The sequence below is a fragment of the Pan paniscus genome, chromosome 15 (assembly GCF_029289425.2).
Source record: "Pan paniscus chromosome 15, NHGRI_mPanPan1-v2.0_pri, whole genome shotgun sequence".
Classification (NCBI taxonomy): Eukaryota; Metazoa; Chordata; class Mammalia; order Primates; family Hominidae; genus Pan; species Pan paniscus.
In genome coordinates this window covers 51,371,363-51,392,977 of record NC_073264.2, presented here as the reverse complement: position 1 = coordinate 51,392,977, position 21,615 = coordinate 51,371,363, and the positions used below count along the sequence as shown (strand labels likewise).

The 21,615-nt window shown below is 41.6% G+C and overlaps 1 protein-coding gene across 2 annotated transcripts in view; it reads left to right on the top strand.

The window, feature by feature from the left end:
• Positions 1-11,338, top strand: part of L2HGDH (L-2-hydroxyglutarate dehydrogenase) — a 69,702-nt gene extending 58,364 nt beyond the window's left edge. The window contains exons 10-11 of one of the 2 annotated variants that reach the window (XM_034937524.2): positions 6,527-6,739; positions 7,655-11,338. In XM_034937524.2, coding sequence (XP_034793415.1) covers positions 6,527-6,722 — 196 coding nt within the window. In that variant the 3' untranslated portion in view covers positions 6,723-6,739; positions 7,655-11,338. Of the gene's footprint in view, positions 1-6,526 lie in introns of both variants that reach the window. The other variant, XM_003831733.4, reaches the window with a different exon arrangement.
• The last annotated feature ends 10,277 nt before the right edge of the window (positions 11,339-21,615 follow it).

Sequence of the window (21,615 nt, the reverse complement as noted above, 5' to 3'; positions counted from 1 at the left end):
GCTTCCAAACCTTGGCTATTGTGAATACTGCTGCAGTAAACATGGAAATTCAGATATCTCTTTGATACACTGATTTCCTTTCTTTTGGGTATATATCCAGCAGTGGGATTGCTGGATCATGTAACTCTAGCTTTTTGAGGAGCCTCCAAACTATTGGCCACAGTGGTTGTACTAATTTACATTTCTATTAACAGTGTATGAGGGTTCCCATTTCTCCATATCTTCACCAGCATTAGTTATTGCCTGTCTTTTGAATAAAAGCCATTTTAACTGAGGTGAGATGATATCTTCTTGTAGTTTTGATTTGCATTTCTCTGATGGTCAGTGATGTTGAGCACCTTTTCATATGCCTGTTTGCCATTGGTATGTCTTCTTTTGAGAAATGTCTATTCAGATATTTTGCCCCTTTTAAAATTGGATTATTAAATTTTTTTCCGATAGAGTTGTTTGAGCTTCTTATATATTCTAGTTATTAATCCTTTGTCAGATGAGTAGTTTGCATATATTTTCTCCCATTCTGTGGGTTGTCTCTTCACTTTGTTGATTGTTTCCTTTGCTGTGCAAAAGCTTTTTAACTTGATATGATCCCATTCTGGATCATACTGTTTAATTTCTATGTGTTTATATAGTTTCCAAAATTCCTCTTGTGATTGATTTGTAGTTTCATTCCATTGTGGTCAGAGAAGATGCTTGACATTATTCCAAATTTTTTGAATGTTTTAAGACTTGTTTTGTGATCTAACATATGGTCTATCCCTGAGAATGATCCATGTGCTGAGGAGAAAAATGTGTATTCTGCAGCCATTGGATGAAATGTTCTGTAAATAACTATTAGGTCTATTTGTTCTGTAGTGCAGATTAAGTCTGACATTTCTTTGTCGAGGTTCTGCCTGGGAGATCTATCCAATACTGAAAGTGGGGTGTTTAAGTCTCCAGCTATTATTGTATTGGGGTCTATCTCTTTAGCTCTAATAATATTTGCTTTGTATAGCTGGGTACTCCAGTATTGGGTGCATATATATTTACAGTCATTATGTCCTCTTGCTGAATTGACTCCTTTATCATTATATAATAATCTTCTTTGTCTCTTCTTACAGTTTTTGTCTTGCAATCTATTTTGTCTGATATCAATATAGCTATTCTAGCTATTCCTGCTCTTTTTTCATTTCCATTGTCATGGAATATCTTTTTCCATCCCTTTATTTTTAGTCTCTTTGTATCTTTATAGGTGAAGTAAGTTTCTTTCAGGCAACAGATCATTGGGTCTTGTTTTTTCATCCATTCAGCTACTCTATGTCTTTTTGACTGCAGACTTTAGTCTATTTACATTCAGTGTTATTGATAAGTAAGGACTTACTCCTGCCATTTTGTTATTTGTTTTCTGGTGGCTTTACAGTCTTCATTTCCTTCTTTGCTTTCTTCCTATCTTCCTTTTAATGAAGGTGATTTTTCTCTGATGGTATGTTTTAATTTCTTTCTTTTTATTTAATTTTTTGGTATCCATTGTATGTTTTTCTATTTTACCATGAGGCTTGCAAATACTATCTTATAACCCACTGTTTTAAACTGATGACAGTACTGATTGCATATGCAAACAAACACACAGAAAGAAAACTAATAAAAACTCTACACTTTAACTTTGTTCCTTGGCTTTTAAATTTTTTGTTTTTTTCTCTTTATATCTTATTGTACTGTCTGTGTCTTGAAAAGTTGTTGTAGTTACTATTTTTGATTGGTTCATCATTTAATCTTTCTATGTAAGATGAGAAGTTTATACACCACAATTATAGTGTTATACTATTCTGTGTTTTTAATGTGTGCTTGCTGTTATCAGGAAGTTTTGTACCTTTATATGATTTCTTCTTGCTCATTAACATCCTTTTCTTTCAGATTGAAGAACTCTCTTTAGTATTTCTTGTAGGACATATCTAGTGTTGATGAAATCCCTCAACTTTGTCTGGGAAAGTATTTCTCCTTCATGCTTGAAGGATATTTTCACTGGATATACTATTTTAGAGTAAAAGGGTTTTTTCCTTCAGCACTTTAAATATGTCATGCCACTCCCTCCTGGCCTGTAAGGTTTCCACTGAAAAGTCTGCTGCCAGACATATTGGAGCGCCATTGTATATTATTTGTTTCTTTTTTCTTGCTGCTTTTAGAATTCTTTCTTTATCCTTGACCTTTGGGAGTTTGATTATTAAATGGCTTGAGTTAGTCTCTGGATTAAATGCTGTTGGGGTTCTATAATCTTCTTGTACTCAAATGTTGATATCTTTCTCTAGGTTTGGGAAGTTCTCTGTTATCATCCCTTTGAATAAACTATTTACCCCTATATGTTTCTGTACCTCCTCTTTTAGGCCAATAACTCTTAGATTTACCCTTTTGAGAATGTTTTCTAGATCTTGTGGGCATGCTTCATTGTTTTTTATTCTTTTTTCTTTTGTCTCATCTGACTATGTATTTTCAAATAGCCTGTCTTTCAGCTCACAAATTCTTCTGCCTGATCAGTTCTGCTATTGAGACTCTGATATATTCTTCAGCATGTCAGTTGCATTTTTCATTTCTAGAATTTCTGTTTAATTCTTTTTAATTATTTCAATCCCTTTGTTAAATTTATCTGAAAGAATTGTGAATTCTTTCTGTGTTGTCTTGAATTTCTTTGAGTTTCTTCAAAACAGCTATTTTGAATTCTCTGTCAGAAAGGTCATATATCTCTGTTTGTCCAGGATTGGTCTCTGGTGCTTTATTTAGTTTATTTGAGGAGGTTATGTATTCCTGGATGGTGTTGATGCTAGTAGATGTTCTTTGGTGTCTGGGCATTGAAGAGTTGGGTACTTATTGTAGTCTTCACAGTCTGAGCTTGTTTGTGCCTGTCCTTCTTGGGAAGGCTTTCCAGGTATTCAAAGGGACTTGGGTCACAAGCCCAATAACATTGTGTCTTTTGTAGACTTGTAGAGGTACCACCTAAGTGGTCTTGGATAAGATCCAGAAGAATTCTCTGGATCACCAAGCAGAGACTCTTGTTCTTTTCCCTTACTTCCTCCCAAATAAATGGAGTCTCTTTCTGTCTGTGCTAAACCCCCTGGAACTGGGGGGTGTGGTGATGCAAGCACTCCTGTGGCCACCACCACTGGGACTGCACTGGGTCAGACCTGAAGCCAGCCCAGCACTGGGTCTTGCCCAGGGCCCTTCCCTTCAGGGCAGTAAGCTTCCTCAGGCCCCAGGCATGTCCAGAGATGCTGTCTGGAAGCCACAGATTGGGGTCAAATACTTTAGTAGTTTACCTGATGTTCTGTTCTACTGCGGATAACTAGCACTCACACTACAATACAAAGTTCTTCTCACTCTTCCCTCCCCTTTCCACAGGCAGAGGGGCCACTCCCTGTGGCTACCACCACCTTTGGTCCACAGGGTTTCTGCCAGGCCACCACCAATATTCACTTAAAGCCCAAGGGCTCTTCCATCAGCTTGTGGTGAAAGCTGCCTGGCCTGGGACTTACCCTTCAGGGCAGTGGGCTCCCCTCTGGCCCAGGGTAGTGCTAGAAATGCCGTCCAAGAGTGTTGGCCTGGGCCAGACGCGGTGGCTCATGCCTGTAATCCCAACACTTTGGAAGGCCAAGACGGGTGGATCACCTGAGGTCAGGAGTTCGAGACCAGCCTGGCCAACATGGTGAAACCCCATCTCTACTAAAAATACAAAAATCAGCTGGGTATGGTGGAGTGCACCTGTAATCCCAGGTACTTGGAAGGCTGAGGCAGGAGAATCGCTTGAGCCCAGGAGGTGGAGGTTGCAGTGAGCCGAGGTCACGCCACTTCACTCCAGCCTGGGCAACAGAGCGAGACTCTGTCTCGCAAAAAAAAAAAAAAAGGAGTGTAAGCCTTGACTTGGGGACCCCAAGAACCTGCTTGTTGCTCTACCTCACTGTGGCTGAGCTGGTACCTAAGGTGTAAGACAAAGTCCCCTTTACTTTTATCTCTGCTTTTCTCAAACAGAAGGAGTCTTTCACTGTGGCCACCACAGCTGGGAATGTGCTGGGTCACACCTGAAGCCAGCACATCTCAGAGTCTCATCCAAGGTCCATGACGCACTCCTTGGGTATCGCTGCTGGTTATTCAGGGCCCAAGGGCTCTTTAGTCAGCAGGTAATGTATCCTGCTAGGACTGGGTTTTTCCCTCCAAGGCAGTAGGTTCCCTTTTGGCCCGGGGTGGGTCTAGAAATGTTGTTCAGGAGCTAGGGCCTATAATGCGGGCCTCACAACTGTGCCCAGTGCCATATCCTACTGTGGCTGAGCTGGAATCCAAGATGTAAGACGGTCCTCTTTACTCTTTGCTCTTTGCTCCTTAAGCAGAAGAAAGGAGTCACTTCTATTGCAGCTGCCTTGGTTTGGGGGATGGATGATGCAAGCACTCTTTTAGCTACGCCAGCTGGTATCTCCCTAGATCACATGCCACCCTAGTCCACTGACTATAAGCCCAGCCTAGTGCTAGTAGCTGAGGAGTTGGAGTCCTTGTGCCCTAGACTGTATTTCAAGTTTATCTAGGACCCCAGAGCTTTTCAGCCCACGGTGGTGAGGCTTGCAGGGAAACTCAAGTTCTGACCACTGGGATGGATGCTTCCTGTCTAGCTGGGGCAGGTCCAAATGCTCCCTTCATGTGCTGGCGCTGGCTGAGCCCAGCACAGCTTTATTCTCCACTGTGACAGGGCAGCACTGAGTTCAATGTAAAGGCCCCCAGCCACTGTACCCTCCCTTTCCCAAGTGCATAGGTTTTGTCTCCACACCACATGGCTGGCTGCTGCTGGGGGTGAGGGAGGGGTGGCATTGGCGATGCAGGACCATCTTTTCTGCCCTCCTCAATGCCTCTTTCAAAGATATGAAGTCAAAACCAGCCACTGTGATTGCTCACCTGATTTTTGGTTCTTGTGACGGTGCTTTTCTGTGTGCAGATAGTTAAAATTTGGTGTTCTAGCAGCCGAACCAATGTTTGTAGGTTTCTTTTCCACCGTCTTGCTCCACTCACTCCCATATCTGATTCTTACTTGGAAATTCTTACAGCTAAAAAATCTCTTGTCCAGATTCCCTGCAGGATTCTATAGGGAAGATCACTTAACTTTATCGTACAACCTTTCACTCTTACTGTTATAATTCTTATTTACCTCTCTACGAATGAATAGTATAGCTCTGTGATTTCAGGCAAGTTACTTAATCTCTCTGTGTTTCTTTGCTGTTAAATATAAACTGTGTCAGCCTCTTAAGAGTTGTTTTGAGGATTAAATGAGGTAATTCCTAGCACCGAGTAAGCACTTACTAAATAATAGCTATTACTATTATCTCTCTTCAGCCAGCTGAAGTCTTAGAGGGCAGTGCCTTCATAGTGTTCTTTGTATCTTCTGCAAGTACTTATCTGATTTGTCCCAGAATTAGTAAAAAAGGTTTAATATTGTTTCCTGATTTCTTGAGCCTTGCTGGTGTGTATAAGATAGAATTTTTCACACCGGGCTTCCTTGGACAAGTTTCATAAGAGGTGCTTTTTTGTAGTTCAAAAACATTGGATTCAAATTTCATCTGTAAATTTTAACTGTTTTAAAAAACAACAAAAATCTGTGAGCTCAAATGTTATAAAATAGAATTTTAAGTAATAAAGATTATCAGTGTCTTTACAGTTGTTCACACCTATAATCCCATCATTTTGGGAGGCTAAGGTGGGAGGATCACTTGAGGCCAGGAGTTTGAGACCAGCCTGGGCAACGTAGGGAGACCTTGTCTCTACAAAAAAAAATTTTCTTTAATTAGCCAGATGAGGTTGTGTACACAACCTGAGCAACAGATCAAGACTCTATCTCAATTAAAAAAAAAAAGACTCTCATTTTATTAACATGCTGCTAAATTTATTTTTATGCTTTTCCTATCATCTTTTGAAATTGAAGATGATCCTGATATTGAAGGGTAAACTCTTAAAAACAAACTGCGAAACAAGAACTTGTTGCCATTTGCAAATATTTCTCTCCATAAATTTTAATTGTGTGAATTTTAAAAACAAAATAAAGTAGAAACAAATTTTAAAAACAAAAATAAGTAGAATAGGATACAGGAATGCAACTGACACATAACCTTTGCTTTCATTGATTTGTATTACTCAGATGAGGCTTATTGTTGCCATTGATTGATTTTTATAATAAATTCATTCTATAAATTTAAATAAAAATATACCTGTTCTAATTAAATGTGGATTTACCTACTACCTTTGGAAAGAGCAGACATTGATAAATAACTTACTTGTTTTTTATGTATTTCTTTGATAAGCGTTTATTACACTATTGTTACGTAATAGGTTTTAGGCTCTAAGCTAACAATATAGGTTTGACAGGCTACAACTGACAGCCTTTTGTTAAACATAAACTCATTGGGTTTCCATATAATTGTGCATTTAGAAGAATACTTTATTGCTTTAAGACTCTTTGGAAACACTGACTTGTAAAGTATCTTATGTCTTTGAGTCAGCTGACTCCCATCTTTTACTTTTGCAGGGGCCCAGCTGGAGTAAGAGCCCAGGCCCTGGATAGAGATGGAAATCTGGTAGAAGATTTTGTATTTGATGCAGGAGTTGGGGATATTGGAAATCGCATTCTTCATGTGAGAAATGCACCTTCTCCTGCTGCTACTTCTTCCATTGCAATTTCTGGAATGATTGCAGATGAAGTACAACAAAGATTTGAATTATAAATAATGAAAGGAGCTAGGTATGCACTGTAGTCTTCATGTCAGCAACAAGAGTGTACTAATTGCATTCTTTAATTTAAAAAATGGTTTTTAAACTTTCGTTTTTAGGTCAAAGATAACCACTGCATTGTTAAAATGATGTAACATAGAAATAATAATTTTCTACAAAAATTAGCCAGGCATGGTGGCGCATGCCTGTGATCTCAGCTACTCAGGAGGCTGAGGCAGGAGAATCAATTGAACTGAGCAGGCGGAGGTGAGCTGAGAGCTGAGATTGCACCACTGCACTCCAGCCTGGGTGACAGAGCAAGAAAAAAAAATAATAATAATTTTCAAGATGTTAGGCTGGGGGCCGTGGCCAGCACTTTGGGAAGCCAAGGCAGGTAGATTGTAGCCCAGGAGTTTGAGAACAGCCTGGGCAACATGGCAAAACCCTGTTTCTACACAAAGTTAGCTGGGTCTGGTGCCTCTGTAGTTTCAGCTCCTCAGTAGGCTGAGGTGAGAGGATCACTTGAGCCCAGGAGGTCTAGGCTGCAGTGAGCTTATGTTCATGACACTGCATTCCAGGCTGGATGATAGAGCAAGATCTTGTCTCAAAAAAAAAAAAAAAAAAAAAATGCAGCCTGGGCAACATAGTGAATGAAATCCCATCTCTACAAAAAATACAAAAATTAGCTGGGCATGATGGTGTGTGCCTGTAGTCCCAGCTACTTGGGGGCTGAGGCAGGAGGATCGCTTGAGCCCGGGAGGTCAAGGCTACAGTGAGCTGTGTTCATGCCACTATACCCCAGCCTGGGCAACAAAGTGAGTCCCTGACTCAAAAAATAAAAACAACAACAAAAAATAAATTCCATGCTTATTTACTTTGCGAATAAAGAGGCAAGGTACAGTTTTATCTGTCCGAATCCCTGACTTTTTTTTTTTTTTTTTTTCAGACGGAGTTTCACTCTTGTTGCCCAGGCTTGAGTGCAATGGTGCGATCTTGGCTCACTGCAACCTCTGCCTCCCAGGTTCCAGCGATTCTCTTGCCTCAACCTCCTGAGTAGCTGGGATTACAGGCTGGGATTACAGCCATGCCTGGCTAATTTTTTGTATTTTTAGTAGAGACGGGGTTTTGCCATGTTGGCCAGGCTGGTCTCGAATTCCTGACCTCAGGTGATCCACCTGCCTCAGCCTCCCAAAATGCTGGGATTACAGGTGCGAGCCACCATGCTCAGCCCTGAATCCCTGACTTTGTTAATGACCTGTCCTTACCAACCATGACCTAGAGAAGATTTGGCTTTTTAAGAGTTTTGGAGAAAGATGGCATAAAAATGGATTATTTCCTTAAATCAGTTTTTTAGCATTACGCTACCTAAGCTTGTTTGGTCTCTCATAGACAAGAAAATACATTATATTGTAGGTTACATTCTTTTAATTTTGAAGAGTCACAAAACTCACATTATTTAGAGCAACAATATTTGTATTTGGAAATTAAAAATTCATGATTTCAAGAAAATACATAAAATTTACATTTTTGAGTAGTTTGAATAAGTTTCTATCTTAATTATAATATTTGTAGGAAATAACAAAACAAACTCAAAGCCTTTATTATTTCCAGTCTCTTTGTAACTGATGTGGTATGGTATCATCATGAAATCTAAACAGTGGTACACTGAGTGGTTGTCCTGTTCTTTAATCTCTGTGGCTGAGAACTGAAATAACTTAGAAGAGACAGATTTTTATGAGAGCAGTTTTAGAATCCTGACACTGATGTATAGAACTCCAATTTTAAAAAGTTATTTATCTATTATATCTCTGATCTTTAGTCACACTAAGGCTCTCAAAATGTTGGCCAAGATTGGTAATGATTCATATGTACTTGATTTTTCAGGGCTCCTATAAACTTGTATAGGGATATTTTTCCATTTTTGATAAATATCTAACTTTGAGGCATTCACTTTTGTAAACCGCGAAAGTGCCTTACATTCACCTCATGAGTATTTTAAGTTGATGCCCAGTGCTGTGGTATATCCTGTATATATGTGTTTTGTGGTATCTATCGAAATTATTCTTATAATTTAGAAAGTTAGAAAATAGAAATTGTAAATGAAAATGTGGCGACCTGACTGCAGAACTTTGAGTACTGAACCACATTTAGGTGAGGCATTTTCATCCATTCTCTCTGATTTGCTCTCTCAGGATTCATCTTCTACTGTGTATGTCTTCTTTCCTCTTAGCTCTCCAAAGCTGTATGATGGATGGGTGAGAAGGATGTGCATTTTGGTTGATAGGAAAAATGTTTCTGTTTTCTTCCTTTTCTCCTCACTTCAAGCATTGATGATTACATTGATTGAGCTACCTCATCCATTAATTTGAAAGGCTACACTTCATCAGCTCATGTTCAAGAAGTAGCACATCCCAGGTAAACAGAGTAGGCCATTATTCAACTCTTAGGATGAGTATATTAAAAGCATTCAGATATCAATGACAGAAGAAACAAGCCCTAATGTTTCTTTATAACAGCTGATTCCTGCAAGAAATGCAAACACAGGATATTTTTCTGTTCCATTACAAGATTACTAAGAGATGGAAAATATTATCATTCTCTATTTTGTCAGTAGTACGATTGCATACATACTAAGTTGTAAACATTGAATTACAAAAAATGATTGTCCTAATTGAAGCAGTCCTCAATCCATTTGAGTCTGTACAATACCCTGAAAAGGAAACAGGTGCTGGAGAGGATGTGGAGAAATAGGAACACTTTTACACTGTTGGTGGGACTGTAAACTAGTTCAACCATTGTGGAAGTCAGTGTGGCGATTCCTCAGGGATCTGGAACTAGAAATACCATTTGACCCAGCCATCCCATTACTGGGTATATACCCAAAGGACTATAAATCATGCTGCTATAAAGACACATGCACACGTATGTTTATTGCGGCACTATTCACAATAGTAAAGACTTGGAACCAACCCAAATGTCCAACAATGACAGACTGGATTAAGAAAATGTGGCACATATACGCCATGGAATACTATGCAGCCATAAAAAATGATGAGTTCATGTCCTTTGTAGGGACATGGATGAAATTGGAAATCATCATTCTCAGTAAACTATCGCAAGAACAAAAAACCAAACACCGCATGTTCTCACTCATAGATGGGAATTGAACAATGAGAACACATGGACACAGGAAGGGGAACATCACACTCTGGGGACTGTTGTGGGGTCGGGGGAGGGGGGAGGGATAGCATTAGGAGATATACCTAATGCTAAATGACGAGTTAATGGGTGCAGCACACCAGCATGGCACATGTATACATATGTAACTAACCTGCACATTGTGCACATGTACCCTAAAACTTAAAGTATAATAATAAAAAATATATATATATCAAAAAAAAACCCTGAAAAATAAAAATGAAAAATTTGTTGAAAGTGTTTTGAATATGTAGGTTATTCTGCTTGTAAAACATTTTATATGTATGTCAATAGGGTTTTTTTGTTTAATACTGATATAATAAAGTTTTATGTATTTCTGACAGAAGAAATGTTTATTAATATTTAAAATATTTTAATGAGCCTTGGTGTTGTAGAGAACATATTTTTTAGTTCCATAAAAACTTTTATGCAAATAAGTTTTTTTATGTGTAAAACATAAACTGTTTGCTTTAGATAGATAGCAGCCAACCTTTTTAAAAAACTCATTTCTGTGTTAGTATATAATACAAAATGAGGTTGAGTCATTTATATTTTGGGTAAAAAGTGGAGCATTTTAGATTTTAACTTCAGGGTGTTTGTGAGGAACTCTTGATGTACCAGCAAGTATATTTTTGGTGTTTCATGTTACGTAGCTTAACTCTTTTATCCATACGTATATGTGTATATCAAAGTCCTTCCCTTGATCCTCTCAGCGTTAGCACTGTTTGGGGAGTTGCCTTTACTGTTGGCAGAATTCCACTTTCCCTGAGGCCATTTGGAAATCTACCTAGTAGCCTGTGGGATAACCTTAACTCTTAGAACTTTCTTCAAAGGATGGTGGTGAGAATGGGGTATACTGCCAGGCCCTGGCCTACGGGAGTTTGTAGGGCCTACTTTTGGAGGCAATCCAACCCTGATGGCTGTACCTATGAGCTATCCCTGTAAACACAGGAGACATGGTGTCTATATTGTTTAAGGACTGGCTCTTCCCTCCTGGGCCCTTGATCTGTGTCTAGACTTCTTGGTCAGAGGTTTCCTCATCTTTCTGCGCATACACTATTATCTAAAGATCTTGTAAACATTTTTGAGTTGTAATCGTAAAGTCAGTTACTAAGCTTTTCTAACACACTCAAAGGGAGTTTTTGAAATCTCTTCATCAGGGCTTAAGGTAGAAGGACAGGGTGAAATGGTTGGGAAAGCAAAAGCTGCCTCGAGATGTTTTCAAATAGTTTGTACTCATTAAAGAGCTTAAGAATGGAAATAAACCCTGAAGCCCTGAAGGGAAGAACAGTGTTGATACCAACCAACTCTACTTTTCTGGCCTCAAATCCTAGAAAGTATTGTGGGTTTGTTGTTGTTGTTGTTGTTGTTGTTAATTGCTTGTATTTTCTGCTTATGGGAAGGATCTCACATTAAAGTTATCTTATTTTAAGTTTCTTTTGTCCCTGGGATAAAATGAGAAAATTTACCTTTTAGATATGGCAAGAGATGGCAGGTCTTGGGTTGCTCAGGAAGCCCAATTTTGAATATTAGGAAAGACCTGAGGGACAATGATAACAGAGGGACCTCTCTCACTAGAGAACCTTGAATTCCAGCCAACTTCTGCTTAAAACTGTATCTTTAGAAAAACCTCTTGTAACTTTGTTGCTCTGAAGCACAATGAAATGGCTACAGCAGTGGTTGTTTCTTTTACGCCTTTAAGGTTTAATTTTCTGTAAATTTGTCCACTGGGAATATAAGAGATGTCTTTTAGGGATATCAGTTTATTTTTTAATTTTTATTTATTTTTCTCTTTTCTTTTCTTTTTTTGAGATGGGGTCTTGCTCTGTTTCCCAGGCTGGAGTGTAGTGGGACCACCTTGGCTCACTGCAACCTCTGCCTCCTGGGTTCAAGCGATTCTCCTGCCTCAGCCTCTCGAGTAGCTAGGATTACAGGCACGCGCCACCACACCCAGCTAATTTTTTATGTTTTTGGTAGAGATGGGGTTTCACCACGTTGACCAGTCTGGTCTGGAACTCCTGACCTCAAGTGATCCACCCACCTTGGCCTCCGAAAGTGTCGGGATTACAGGCGTGAGCCACCACTCCCGGCCTTTTTATTTTATTTTTTTAAGACAGAGTCTCACTCTGTCACCCAGGACCCAGGCTGGAGTGCAGTGGCATGATCATAGCTCACTGTAGCCTCAACATCCTGGGCTCAAGTAATCTTCCTGCTTTAGCCCCCTGAATAGCTGAGACTACAGGTGTGCATCTCCATGCCCAGCTAATTTTTTTTTTTTTTTTTTTTTTTTTTTTGAGGAGACAGGTTTCACTATTTTGCCCAGGATGGTCTGAAACTCTTGGCCTCAAGCAGTCTTCTTGCCTTGGCCTCCCAACGTGCTGAGATTACAGGCATGGGTCGCCACACCTGGCTGTGATATCAGTTTATAATAATAGCAGGTTCTTTAGTTTGTTTGGGTTTTTGTTGTTGTTTTGGTCTCTGAGTAGCTTCCCAAGTCACGGGGGCCACGTACTAATTGCTCTTTCCCAGAATGCCTAGATCCTTAACCTTTGCCTATGTTTTTCTTAGATGCTTTTTCCCCCCCTTTTTTTTTCTTTTTGAGATGGAATCTCACTCTGTTGCCCAGGCTGGAGTGCAGTGGCATGATCTCAGTTCACTTCAACCTCCGCCTCCTGGGTTCAAGCGATTCTCCTGCCTCAGCCTCCTGAGTAGTTGGAACTACAGTCACACACCACGATGCCCGGCTAATTTTTGTATTTTTAGTAGAGACGGGGTTTCACCATGTTGGCCAGGCTGGTCTCGAACTCCTGACCTCAGGGTATCCACCTGCCTTGGCCTCCCAAAATACTGGAATTATAGGCATGAGCCACTGCACCCAGCCTTTCTTAGATTCTTGATCAGTCATTCCAGCTAGGACCTCCTGGATCCTTCTAAAAACTCAGAACCAAGCATGTTGGTTATGTTACAGGCCAACAGGAAAAGGTTGTCTTCTGACATCCAACTTTGTGCTTTGGAATTTAGGGATATAAAGATGCTTTTTGCTTCTACTTTGCATGTTAGAATTTTGTGGTTGGTAGTGAACTTTTGAATATACTTTTATTTTTGAATTCTCTCCAGAATTACTTGGTAAGTTTTCTGGAATTAAAGAAAAAGCCTAGTGTTAAATGTTATTTTAAAAGAGTTGATGCGACATTGAGGATTTCAAGGTTCTACCAGCATTTCTAATTGAGAGAATAGTAGTTTCCTCTGGAAGGAGACTTCCTATGAAAGTCATATAGCGATGGCATTTATTCTAAGAGTGGATATGGTAGGTGAGAACCACAGAGTTGAAGGGAATCTGGAGGGTCATTCTAGGCTACTCAGCTTCCAGAAATCATATAAATGGATAACACCAAAGAATCACACTTTTTTCAAGTAGAGAGTAAATGATTATATATTTGGGTCAAAAAACTGAAGTTTGGTTATCAGTGAATATAGTAATCACAGAACAAAACAACACTTTGTTGTGAGTTAGTGATATAAACTAACACAGTAGTATAAACCTACCCCAGAGAGAGGGGGTTTGCCCTGTTTGGTTTATTATTTTGGGTTCAGTTGGAAGAGAATAGAATCCATTCTAGCTAAACAAAAATAAATTTATTTTGGGCCAGGTGTGGTGACTCTCATGCCTGTTATCCCAGCACTTTGAGAGGCTGAGGCAGGAGGACTGCTTAAGGCCAGGAGTTCGAGACCAGCCTGGATGGCATGGCAAGACCCTCTGTCTACAAAAACAAAAACAAAAAATTAGCCGAGTGTGGTGGCATATGGCTGTAGTCCTAGCTATCTTTTTTTTTTTTTTTTTTAAACGTAGTCTTGCTCTGTTGCCGAGGCTGGAGTGCAGTGGCACAATCTTGGCTCACTACAACCTCCGCCTCCCAGGTTCAAGCAACTCTCCTGCCTCAGCCTCCTGAGTAGCTGGGATTACAGGCATGTGCCACCATGCCCGGCTAATTTATTTTGTATTTTTAGTAGAGATAGGGTTTTGCCATGTTGGCCAGGCTGGTCTCAAACTCCTAACCTCAAGTGATCCACCCGCCTTGGCCTCCCAAAGTGCTGGGATTACAGGCGTGGTGAGCTACCTTGCCTGACCAGTCCTAGCTATCTGAAAGGTTGAGATGGGCATCCCTTGAGCCCAAGAGTTCAAGGCTGCAGGGAGCTATGATTGCACTGCTGCACTCCAGCCTGGGTCACAGTGAGACCCTGTCTAATAATAATACATTCATTCAGAGAATACAGAATCATTGGAAGGCTAATGAAGTATATTCTGGTTGAGCTTTCAGGAACAAGTCCCAAAGCCACACCACAGAACCAGGCCACTAAGAGAGTAATTTCAAAACAATTATGATCCACAGAGAACTGCCACACCATGAGTCTAGCCATTGCTGCTGCCACATAAAACTAGTGACTGAATGGTGCTTGCTAACAGAAATATCAGAGTGGAGGCTTCCAACTCACTTCTGCCTTCTTTTTTTTTTTTTTTTTTTTTTTTTTGAGAGGGAGTCTCGCTCTTGTCACCCAGGCTGGATTGCAGTGGTGTGATCTTGGCTCACTGCAACCTCCACCACCTGGGTTCAAGCTATTCTCCTGCCTCAACCTCCTGAGTCGCTGGGATTACAGGCGCCCATCACCACGCCCGGCTAATTTTTGTACTTTTAGTAGGCAGAGTTTCGCCATGTTGGTCAGGCTGGACTTGAACTCCTAACCTCAGGTGATCCGTCCACCTCGGCCTCCCAAAGTGCTGGGATTACAGGCGTGAGCCACCGTGCCCGGGCTCACTTCTGCCTTCTATATCTCACTCTAGTGTATCTGATAGGCTGGGAGCTATACTGAACAGATTACGAATACGTTCGTTGTTGACAGCTCAACTTCATTAACTGTCAGGAATTTGAAGGATTCTATTGCGATAACATAAATAACAAAAATTTGAATGATGCTTTGCCTTTTTTTTTTTTTTTTGAGACGGAGTCTTGCTCTCCCAGACTGGAGTGCAGTGGCACGATCTTGGCTCACTGCAAGCTCCGCCTCCCGGGTTCACACCATTCTCCTGCCTCAGCCTCCCGAGTAGCTGGGACTACAGGCACCTGCCACCATGCCAGGCTAATTTTTTGTGTTTTCAGTAGAGACAGGGTTTCACCATGGCCAGGATTGTCTCGATCTCCTGACTTTGTGATTCGACCGCCTCGGCCTCCCAAAGTGCTGGGATTACAGGCGTGAGCCACCACGCCCGGCAATGCTTTGCCCTTTCACCTTTATTATAGGAGATGGTGTTTGGAACAGCTACTTCCCCCATGTACAATGACTTTCCACCTGGTGGTGGTGGCAATATTTGGATGACCTCGGTGGCATCTTCATACCTTGGAGAACCAGAAAACACTCTTTTTGTTCAATAGCACGTTGTATGTAACATATAAACATACAATGCCTTTTTTGTGGGGAGTGGGGAGGCATACTTTTAAATCGATCTTTTGGAGTTTCATACAAAATTATAGTTCCTCTTGGGAAGACCTTTTAGGTATGCTGTCTCTTACAGGGGGTTGGGCATGAGCCTCCCATAAGGGTCAGAGGACAAAGGCCTGTCTGAGGGCCTGCTTCAACTTCTTTCAGGCAGGTGGCTGTGAGAGGACCCAGCTGGCTATGGCAGCAACCCATGAAAGTGAGTGATAACAACATTTATTGTTTCCTGTGGCGTTGCTTTGCTTTGCTATTGACTGGTAGCACTTGTAGCTTTAAATAAATTGAGGAAGTATGAGAGAGTAAATGGAAGCAATGTTGAGTAAGTCCTTCTTGAAAATGTTTTTAAGTGGGAGAATATTAGTGGTAAATTTCTAACTGTCTTTTAACATTTTAATTGGGCTTGGATCATTCACATTTTCCCCAAATCCTTTCTAAATTAAAAAAAAGGTAAAGGTCAGGTGCAGTGGTTCATGCCTGTAACAGGTGCAGTGGTTCATGCAGTGGTTCATGCAGTCCCAGTACATTGGAAGGCCGAGGCAGGAGGATCGCTTAAGACCAGGAGTTCAAGACCAGCCTGGGCAACAGAACAAGACCCCCATCTCTTAAAAAAAATTACAAATTACAAAATAAATTAGCTGGGCTTGGTGGTGCATACCTGTAGTCCTAGCTACCTGGGAGGCTGAGGCAGCCTTGAGCCTAGGAGTTCAAGGCTGCAGGAAACTAGTATGATCACGCCACCGCACTCCAGCCTGGGTGACAGAGCGAGACCCTGTCTCTTAAAAAAAAAAAATTAATTTAAAAAGGGAAGCAAAATTACAATCTGTCAAATTATTGGCTGGGTGTGGTGGCTCTCGCCTATAATCCCAGCACTTTGGGAGGCTGAAGAAGGCGGATCACCTGAGGTCAGGAGTTCGAGACCAGCCTGGCCAACATGACTAAACCCCGTCTCTACTAAAAATACAAAAAAATTAGCCGGTCTTGGTGGTGTGTGCCTGTAATCCCAGCTACTCGGGAGGCTGAGGCAGGAGAATTGCTTGAACCTGGGAGGCAGAGGTTGCAGTGAGCCAAGATTGCACCACTGCACTCCAGCCTGGGTGACAGAGCGGGACTCTGTCCTGAAAAAAAAAAAAAAAAAAAATTATTAACATGATAATTAGCATATTTCAGTACAAATTTGTGATTAAGCTTTTTGTTATGTATACATATGCCCTCCCTCTTATAGTATCAGTGTGTTTAATACTTGCATTTTTTTGTTTTATTTTTATTTTTTTGAGATGGTCTCCCTTTTTTGCCCAGGCTGGAGTGCAGTGGCGCGATCTCGGCTCACTGCAACCTCCTCCACCTCCTGGGTTCAAGTGATTCTCCTGCCTCAGCCTCCTGAGTAGCTGGGATTACAGGCACCCACCACTATTCCTGGCTAATTTTTGTATTTTTAGTAGAGATGGGGTTTCACCATTTTGGCCAGGCTGGTCTCAAACTCCTGACCTCGGGTGATCTGCCCGCCTCAGCCTCCCAAGTGCTGGGATTACAGGCGTGAGCCACCACGCCCAGCCTAATTTTTTATTTTTTAACACTTGAAGCAAAAGTTTATAGTTAGACTGGAAATTTTTCATTAAAAATAACTCTTTAATTAGTGTTTTGAATAAGTACCATTTTTATGTGGTTGCAACTTCAAAAGTCACAATAAGGGGTCTAGACAGAGTTGGCTGACACCTATAATCTTACTACTTTGGTAGGCCAAGGAGGGAGGCTCTCTTGAGCCCAGGTGTTTTTAGACCAGTCTGGGCAACATAGCAAGATCCCCATCTCAACAACAACAAAAGTCAAAAAAGGTACACGGTGAAAAATCTCCCTTTCATCTCCAGCCACCGAGTTTTCGTCCCTGTGGCAACAAAAATCTTTGTAGCCTTGCTGATATGGTTTGGCTGTGTCCGCACCGAAATCTCATCTTGAATTGTAGTTCCTATAATCCCCAAGTGTCATGGGAGGGACCCAGTAGGATGTGATTGAATCATGGGGGCGATTACTCCCATGCTGCAGTTCTCATGATAGTGAGTTCTCACAAAATCTGATGGTTTTATAAGGGCCTTTTCCCACTTTTGCTCAGCACTTCTCCTTGCTGCCGCTATGTGAAGAAGGACATGTTTGCTTCCCCTTCCACCATGATTGTAAAGTTTCCTGAGGCCTCCCCAGCCCTGTGGAATTGTGAGTTGTTTAAACCTCTTTCCTTTATAAATTACCCAGTATTGGGTATGTCTTTATTGGCAGCGTGAGAACAGACCAATACGGTAAATGCAGAGAAATTATTTGAGTCAAATGCTTATATAATAAAATACTGCATTCCTTATATATATATATGAGGAACCATACTTGCAGTACTATACATCCTGCACTTTTCATTTTGCAGCATATCTTAGATAATGTTCCACAGAGGCCTGGTTATTTTTAAATAACTTTATAGGTTCCACTGTATGGATTTACTATTATTTATTGAACTAGTCCCCTATTCCTACTGATGATTATTTAAACTGCTTATTTCTAGGGCGTTTTTTGTTTTGTTTTACTTCTGGTATAATAAACAACACTGCAATGAATAACCTTGTCTCTAAGTGACTTCATATAAGAGCAAGTATATCTACAGGACATATTCCTAGAATTTGCTAGGTCAAAGAGAAACTTTGATATTATCTAGTTCCCCTTGACAGAAGTTGAAACAATTTATAGTCCTAATACACTTACAATATATTAGAATGCTTGTTTCCTCATATCTTCACCATCATAGTGTGTAATCAAACTTTTTCATCTGTGCTATTCTAATAGGTGAAAAATGATAACAGTATAACCCCCAAAAGAGGATTATCTTTTTCTCCACATCCTCAACAGCATTTGTTATTACCTGTCTTTTGGATATAGGCCATTTTAACTGGGGTGAGATGATATCTTATTGTAGTTTTGATCTGCATTTCTCTAATGATCAATGATGTTGAGCACCTTGTCATATCCCATTTGCCATTTGTATGTCTTCTTTTTTCTTTTTTTGTTTTAAATTTTTTAAAAAGTTTTTTTATAGAGATGGGGTCTCATTATGTTGCCCAGGCTCGTCTTCAATTCCTGGGCTCAAGGGATCCTCCTGCCTCGGCCTCCCAAAGTGCTGGGATTACAGGTGTTGAGCCACTGTGCCTGGCCCCTTTGTTTTTCTTATTGAATTTTAGCCTTTTAATTTGTAGGAGCTCTTTTATATTTTACTGAAATTAACTACAAAAATGAATTGCACCAGCTTGGGCAACATGGTGAGACCCTGTCTCTACCAAAAATACAAAAAATTAGCCAGGCATGGTAACACGTGCCTGTGATTCCAGCTACTCGGGAGGCTGAAGTGGGAGGATCACTTGAGCCCAGGAGGCGGAGGTTGCAGTGACCCAAGATCATGCCACTGCAATCCAGCCTGAGTTAGAGTAAGACCCCATCTCAAACAAACAAACAAACAAAAAACCCACAAAAATGAGTTGCTGCTATTTTTTCCAGTTTGTCATTTTCCTTTTGGCTTATCTGGTGATTTTTTTTGCCCTTTTTTTTTTTTTTTTAAAGAGACAGGGTCTTACTGTGTTGCCCAGGCTGGTCTTCAACTCCTGGCCTCAAGCTATGCTTCTACCTCGGCCACTGGAGTTGTTGGGATTACAGGCATGTACCACCATGCCCGGCTCATACATTTATAAAAATTGAATTTATCAGTGTTTTAGATCTTGTGTCACAGTGAAAGTGTCTTTTTCTGTTCTGAGGTTATAAATGAATCATTGTATGGTTTTATTGTTTACATTTAAATCTTGACATATCTGGAGTTTTTGCTAGTGTATTGTATAGGGTATGGATCCAACATTTTTTCTAGATAGCCCATTTGTCTGAATGAGAAACTTTTTTTTTTTTTGAGACGGAGTCTTGCTCTTGTTGCCCAGGCTAGAGTGCAATGGCGTGATCTAGCTCACCACAACCTCCACCTCCCGGGTTCAAGCGATTCTCCTGACTCAGCCTCCTGTGTAGCTAAGAATTACAGGCATGCGCCACCTTGCCCAGCTAGTTTTGTATTTTTAGTAGAGAGGGGGTTTTTCCATGTTGGTCAGGCTGGTCTCAAACTCCCGACCTCAGGTGATCCACCCGTCTCGGCCTCCCAAAGTGCTGGAATTACAGGTGTGAGCCACCTCGCCGGGCCCTGAATGGGAAACTTTTTACTGCTGTCATTCTTGGACTATCCTCCACATGCACGTGGTTCATATTTCTGTTTGCTCAGCCCAGACATCAGAACTCAGATGCCTGTAGAGACTAGGCAAGTTACATAAAAGGGTGAAGAGTGCCAGGTGGGAAGTATAGCCAACTGGAAATGGATGGCATATTTTTATAAAGAGGGCAGCCACTACCCGGTGCCTGCTGATTACTCTCTTGCACGAATGCAGTAGGTCCCAGTGTTGCCAGATCTTTGTCAAGAGAAGCTGAAAATATACATTTTTATATGAAGCCTCTTGATTTTAAAATGTTAACAATTAAATTTAAATACAGCCTTAGCTAAACAAAATATGTCTTCAGGCCTGACTTGGCCCAGAAAAGCCTTCTGATATTCCTAGCCAAGAATGAGATTTCTAACAAGTTTACTCTCCTATGAGTAAAGAGAACATACATGGTCTAGTAGTTTGACAGCACAGTAGTTTATAGCTGGAGTCTGGGAACAGGAGAGAAAAGTAAGGACCCTCTATATAAGCCAAAGTATTCGCTCTCACAGACTGAAACATTAATGGGAGAAATACAAGCATTTTACCATCCCACCTTTTATCCCAAGTACATGTGAATGGATACGGCCATTTATTAGAGGATGTTCTTGATTTAGTGGATAAGAAAAATAATCTTATTTTCCAACTCTGCCATTCTGATTTTGCCCAAATGAAAAAGTGGTGCATGTTTTGGGGAGAATAATTGCTCAGCTACTGATGCCGGAACTGAATTGTAGTACTGACTTATTTTTTGTACCCTGTTCGTCTTTTCCCTTTCTCACTGCTGGTGGCTAGGGACGGGGAGTAAAATATCTTCTTTACAACCTGTTAAAAGTAATGTGCTCAGCCTCTTTAGCGGGATGAAATTTGTGGTAATGATAAAGTTACCAGAGCCTATGCCTCTTTGGATTGAAAAGCTTGTCAGGATCTTTTCTGGGTTGCTAATGAGTGTTTCCTAGACGCCGATCCAGGTTTTGTAGGACCTGAAGCCTACACAATTTGGATGACACGATTAAGAAAACAATTCGAAAATATCTTTTGAAAGTTTTGTAAAAACGATATGATTTTGTGAACGCACAGGGGCCCGTGCAAGTGAAGGACCTTTCAATTCAAGCTTGATCAACGTCACTGTCATCTGCCCCTTCTGACCCTACCACCAGGCTAAGGGCTTTCCACGCCTCATCTCTCGGTCCCCACACCATCACCCTAAGAAATAGTTACTATATCTCTAACGATATATTATATATAGTACATACTTTGTGTAAACATACGGTACTCATGAAAACAAGCCACGTAGAGCACAAATACGTTAAATATCCTGTCCAGCCCGAATGCCCCTTTCTCTCCACGTCCCTATACAGCCTCCCACGACGGTAGTCCTGGGGCTCCAGCGCTACAAGAGTGGCACCGAGTCCGGATTGTCTTAAGCAGGTCGAGAGGAGGGAGCATATGGGTAAAAAGCAGTCAAACTGAAGAGTCTGGAGCGGCCCCCAGCACAGTCTCGGGAAAAGCGGACTCCCCTGGGGCCCCAGGCCCCGCACCCCCGCGCCGGACTGGCGCCTCTGCCTGCTCCGCGGCGCGCATGCTCCGTGTTAGGCCTCTTGGGCTATTCGGGATAATGAGCGCCGGGCCGAGGGGGCGGGCCGAGCCTCGGCTGCTGGGACCTAGGGCTCAGCGGCGACCCCAAGGCACTCTGCGCTGCTGCTAAAGGGGGAGCAGCGGCGGCGGCCAGCGCTGTGCGCGCCATAGCGAGGCTCGCTCGCCCGAAGCGCACTCCGGGTCGGTCCCCAGAGCTCTGTGGAGGTGACTCGAGTGGGCAGGGCCGGGCGGCGCTGTCGGCTGGGAGGGCGGGGAGGAGGCGATGAGGTGACGAGCAGCCGCCGCCGCCGCCGCTCACCGCCCGCCGCGGCCGTAGCGGGAGTCGGGGCGGGGCTGGGCCAGCTGTACCCCTGCCGGG